General features: G+C 39.6%; 1 protein-coding gene across 6 annotated transcripts in view; it reads right to left on the bottom strand.

Moving 5' to 3' along the window:
* Positions 1 to 294: 294 nt before the first annotated feature.
* The window catches only part of PSEN1 (presenilin 1), an 80,055-nt gene continuing 74,349 nt past the window's right edge, over positions 295 to 6,000 (bottom strand). For all 6 annotated transcript variants that reach the window (XM_026008542.2, XM_026008538.2, XM_026008539.2 and 3 more), the window contains exon 12: positions 295 to 4,648. In XM_026008542.2, coding sequence (XP_025864327.1) covers positions 4,493 to 4,648 — 156 coding nt within the window. In that variant the 3' untranslated portion in view covers positions 295 to 4,492. The remainder of the gene's footprint in view (positions 4,649 to 6,000) is intronic.

Raw genomic sequence — 6,000 nt, 5'->3', positions numbered from 1 at the left:
CCAGTACATAAGATATCTGCATTGTACAGCATACATGTAAATTCTTGTTTTGACAGCTTCAGCATCAATTTTAGATGTTTTCTAGAAAAAAATGGTTTCAGAAACTAAGTATTAAGAATAGTTGTTTCGAAAAAAAAAAAAAAAGAATAGTTGTTTCAAGACTTGCAATTTACCCCCTTCCAGTATGAGTGAATAACAGAAATAATGCATTTGTGTTTAACGGTTCCTGATAACAGTTCAAGAGTTCTCACAGTTACACATTATAATACTTCCATGTAAGAAAATTAGCACAGCTGGATTCATGCGGTCTTTATTAATTTGACAAATACAAGAAAATCTGCAATCATCTATCAAAATTTTATCTTACCAAGAATTTGAAAGGTATTTAAAAAAGATGGATTCACAGTCTGTCTGAATCATGTACAAAGCAGTGTCTGTAGAAGCAAAAGCCAGACGACGGACATGTAAATTATCCTACTGAAACCTCTAGCCAGTACCTCGAATCACACCATAAATAGACAATCCTGTGCTCACTACTCTCTACAGTTGATTTTGAAGCTGTCCTTTTAGAATTATTTTCAAAGGAAAACTGCTTCCTGGGAAGGCTTTCCTGCTACACAGCCTGGGCTGAAGTGCCAACACCACGTTCCAGGACCCAGAGTGGACCCAGCTACTTCCTCAGGGCAATGTTGCAGCGAGGCCCCGGAAAACAGAGAAATGGTTCATTTCAGCACTCTCCTGATTTTTAATATGTGCATCTGAGGTTTTTCCTACCAGAGAGGGCTATTCAGAGGATGCCATCCGGAGGATTCGGGAGGTGTGATGAAGCCTTGTTAGGAACACTCTGCTCAGCCATTTCACCGAGGGCCATGAAGAGCTGAAACCATGGTTTTTAATCTCCTGTTTGGGGGATTTAGAGAAGATCACAAGGATCGCTTCTGGGCTCAAACTCATGATTATCATGTTGTTTCATCCCAAGGGCAAGACCAAATGTCCAGTTTTCAAGTACCCCCATCCCCACCCTGATCAGAGTCAGCTTTGTGGATACCCCAGAGGTGAGGTTCTAGAACAGCAGGTCAGACTGTTACAGACTATCCAAAATCAGAGAGAAAAAGTACTTTACAGAAAGGAGTGGTTTCCGGAAGAATCAAGTCACCTTTATGACATCAAAGGGTAACCACGAAAAGGGGTTACTGACAAGTACCTGATATTTTAGAGAAGTTAAAGATGTATCTATCAGTAAACAGGAAACTATGGCTGCATTCTGAGGATATGCCTTACTCCTCTTTGCATCTTTAGACTCCAGCACCATGCCAGGAACTGAATAAATCTTTTCATAGTGGTTTCTGAGCTCTTTTTCTTCCAGGGCTAAATCATGAATGGGTGAATATGCAAGGCCAGGCCTTGAGGTTCAGGACTAGAGACTTCCTTGAGATGCTGACCCTGGGAGATCTTATGTGGGAGCTTTTGTCCCATATTCTACAAATTATGATCAAGACTACTTATATAAAGTTTTTTGAGGCCAAGTAAAGGGGAAGCAACTAAATTTATGGTATCAACATCAGTTAGGCAAGGAGAGTTTTTAAAAATCAAGAGACTTTAAAAACTGGGGATCCGGGACTTTAAAAGTGAAGACTGTCTCTCTAGATGCTTCTGTAGTAAAATCAATAAATCATCCATTTATGATTTTCTTCCAAGTTGCTTAGAAAGCTTTTTTCACAAGAAATTTAATCATTTACAGTGAGATCTGTGATCCTAGGACCACACACTAACCTAAGTGAGAATCAAAAACAGGAAAAGCAAGCTCTTCCTCTTTGGAAAAAAGGTCCACAGATCTTCCAAATATGGTTGGTATGCCCACAGGCTGGTTTGTAGCAGCCTTCTGTATATAAACACTCTGTATTCTGGAAGCCAGTCAGACCCAGACATTAGTGGCCACTTTCTTCATCCTCTTCATTAAACAGGTTGCCTGGGCTCAGCCTGCTTTGTTTGGCCTGGCCCCATAGCCACCCCTGCTCTGTGTGAGGGCACATCCTCAGGGGACTTGCTATGGTTTTCCCTGATGACTATTTTTCATGGTGGAAGACTAGCATTATTGGTATTTCAGAAAAACTTTTATTGAACCTAAGAAGAAAGGCAAAGGCAAAGTTCTGCATCTGAGGTTGGTGACTTCAAGAAGTAAGAAGAGTTCTCTCTATGCTGAGATGTGGTTGCATCTTGTAGAAAGTGAGTTTTATTGCAGTCTTTCTAGGTGGACAGTGATACAAAGGATGGACATAGTCACACTCTCACCACACACAGATCCTCTTCCGGGATGAACCTTTTGTGAAAGATACGGTACTTTGGGGACTTTGCACAAAAACTACTATAGATCAGGACTCCCTCAAAACTGCCTCATATCACAAACATGTACATATGGCTTTGTTGTAGTTGCTGATTCATGTGTCTTTCTAGAAGATAATACCCATATTGCTACATATCTGAGGAAAAAGACTCTTGGAAAGGGGCTAAACAAAGAGATGAGAGAACCTATTGTTTTATGCACCATTCTTTCTGTGCATAGCACTTGTTTTTTTTTTTTTTCCTGCAGTTCTCAACTGCCTAATATGAGCCAGTTTTGCTTATGCTCTGGTTATGAACAGCACACTGCTGCTCAAGTTAGTTTAAGAAATATTCTGTGACAGAAAACAGATATTCTACACTCCAAGAAGTGCAAACCAGATCACACGACAGGTTGGAGAGAAAGCAGGAACAAGAAGAAAAGTTGGCCTTTCTTCAGCCACAAAGGAAGACTAAGTTTCTCACAAATGCATACAGTCTGATCACCATGGCTAAGGTGTAGTGGTAGGAGTATCAGTGGCAGAAGCTGTCAGTGGTAGAAGGGTTATGCCCAGCAAAGCTTTGCTTAGAGGAGTCATGAGCCCATGGGCTAATGGCTCTGTTTATGCCCTTAGTTGAGCTGTGCTTGGCCTCAACCCAACTGTCGGTTCAAAGGTCTACAGAAATGAAACGTAAGGCAGAAGAGAAAGCACAGAACACCCACTGTGAGGTTCCTGAGGAATAAACTGGCCCTCCTCCTCAACATCTGCCCACGGGACATGAGCTCATATTGTCCTACTGGCTGTTAGAGGCCCCTTCTTTCTCTTCTTGGCAGCTGGCTCTCCTCCTGACCCTAGGTCCTCCCATGCAAGGCTCACCGAGTAAAATCATGGCTTTCTCTTAACTCCAACTTTGTACTGATACAAATTACTTTATAAACCACCAGCATTTTGGCTATTGGTTCAAATTCTGACCCATGGTGAGAGACAATGGGTTGTAGTAAAAAAAAAAAAAAGAAAGAAAGAAAAGAAAAGAAAAAAACCAGGACAGAAAGTGCTTCACCAGCCATTTTACTCTTCTTTAATTCCACTGTCTTTGGGCACACATTGTATTTGCTACTGAAGAAATTATGACAGCGAGGCTGACAGCACTGATTTATAACACGTTCTTTGTACCACACAAAGAGTAAAATCCTAGAATAACTGTATCATCTGCTACCACAACAGAGCTGTCTCATTTACTGTGTAAGAGAATGCTTATGGGGGAGTCAGGGAGAGATGGGAACGATGGAAGCATCCAGGGGCAAGTGACCCTACAAGTATGTGTAAAAATAAAGAATTTGGTGGAAAATCCAGAATGCACCTAAGGCTGATAGGAAACCGTTTGGGTGTCATTCCACTCTTTCCAGAAATTACTGAATTTAGAACCTGAGGCTAAGACTTTTAGGATAAAGCAAGCCTCAAGATCGGTTCATACTGGCCGTGGGAAGACATGGCAACCGTTGATAGTACTGAATTTCAGTTCTTGAAAATGAAATTTTCAAAATCAACCTACACATCTGACTTGACTCAAAGTGGAAAAAAAAAGTCTTATTTAAAAATGATAAGTCTGCAGCAAAAAAGATCTGAAAGTGAAAGTTGGAGCCCCTTTTCAAAAACCTTTTCATTTTGCTGCTGGTGCCCGCTTTCCTTACAGTACCTCCTGAAAAATTTCAGAATTCAATACATGTTAATTAGGTTGATCTTCAACATGTAGTTTAAGATGAAGAGTCTTGTTTGGTTTAAACCACGCCATTTAATTTCTTGGTAATGGTAGTCCTGAGAGTCTGCAATGTTGGTAAAATCCACCTGTGACCAAGGGTTACACGGCTGGCGGGAGCACAGCAACTTCGTAGTCTGTCCCTCTTCCTTAGCCTTGTCCCTCAAATCTGGTAGTTTTTGCACCGAGGGACTCAGTCCATCACAATGACGTATGTTCAAACCAGTTTCTGTAGATACCTCCCTTCTAGTGCCCAATGGTACAGGTGGTCAGGAAGACTTGGAAGGAAGCTGCAAAAAGTCCAGCTGGGAATCTTGCCTTTGTTAGATGTGGACACAGGAAAATCATCTTTGTCCTCCCCAGATTTTATTATAGTCAAAGGAGAAAAATCCATGGGATTCTAATTGCAAATATGCTAAATATAAAATTGATGGAATGCTAATTGGTCCATAAAGGGCTGTACAAGATAATCTGTGGCAAAGTAGAAAACAAGCCCAAAAGTGATGGAGATCGGAAGAGCTGGCAATGCTTTCTTGAAAATGGCAAGGAGTAATAATGTAAGGCACAAACCCTGTGGAGTAGAGGGGAAAAGACATAAACTCAGACAAAATTACGGAAGTATTTCATGCAAAAACAACCCAATCACAAGTCCTGGTCTTAATTTAGTTCACTGAATACTATCCTTTAAGGTTAAATTTTGGGACTTTTTTTTTTTTTTTAATTTGGAAACATTTCTTTTCCTTTGCAGCATTAGAGTTCATTATTTACAAGTTGTTGATACTTCACCCCCTAATTCTAGATAATATAATCCAAAAATAAGTAAAACTATTTTAACTTAAATAATACTGAAATTTCTATCTAAAAAAAAAAAAAATCTATCTAAAATATTGATTGGCTACTGTGAGTTTAGTTTGGCTGGCTAAAATCCCAGAGGTGAAGAGCACCCTCTATGTTATATGGGGGCAAAGAGATGCTCACTGAATAAACCAGTATAAGTTTATGAAGTATATACAGGTTTCTCTATCTGAAAGTAGAGCATTCCTACAAAGCCTTTTGTAAGTCAAAATGACATAAAGTGAAGCATATCCCCATTTTCTCAAAGTTTGAATTACGCCACTTCACTTTTACAGAAGACCTTCATTAGTATGGGAATGCTTTTTTTTTTGTAAAAGTAAAAATCCTCCTTGGGACGATTTAGTGGTTAAGCTTAGTGGTTAAGCATCTGCCTTTGACTCGGCCTGATCCCGGGGTTGGGGATCAAGTCCCACATCAGGCTCCTGCAGAGAGCCTGCTTCTTCCTCTGCCTGTGTCTCTGACTCTCTCTCCGTCTCTCATGAATTAATAAATAAAATCTTTAAAAAAAAAAAATCCTCCTTGGATTACTTTTGGTTAGTAAACAAAACAAAATAAACAAAAAACAGTTAAGTGGTGTAATGTGAACTTTCAGAAAGTAGAGGAATACCTGTAAACCCAGCAGTCATATAATATAGTCCATTTTTTTAACCCTAGCTACTGAGACAAGGTCTGAAAACTGAACATCAGTTCAGGTTTATCCAGAGTAAGTTATTTTCTTCTTAAAAGATACAACACATCCAGACAACTAACCTTAAAAGAAAGATAAATTACATGAAATTTCTAGATGGTTTTATTATCATGATAAACCACAGATGTCATCATAAATGTTTAAGTAAAGGCTCTCATCTAATTTCACTCACATATACCCTTAGCAAAAATACCAATAAGAAATATCTTACAGTCTACTTATAGTTTTGAAAGCTTCAGGGTTTATGCTGTGACACTAAAGCAAGATCTACATGGCATCATGCATTGTGTTAGCTTTTCTTGTCTCATACCTGCTGCCCAACAAGCACTGTTTGCTGCAGGTTGTGGCATTAAAGGCAAAATCACCACGAGACTTATGGA

Source organism: Vulpes vulpes, chromosome 6, assembly GCF_048418805.1.
Source record: "Vulpes vulpes isolate BD-2025 chromosome 6, VulVul3, whole genome shotgun sequence".
NCBI lineage: Eukaryota > Metazoa > Chordata > Mammalia > Carnivora > Canidae > Vulpes > Vulpes vulpes.
This window is presented reverse-complemented; position numbering and strand designations above follow the sequence as displayed.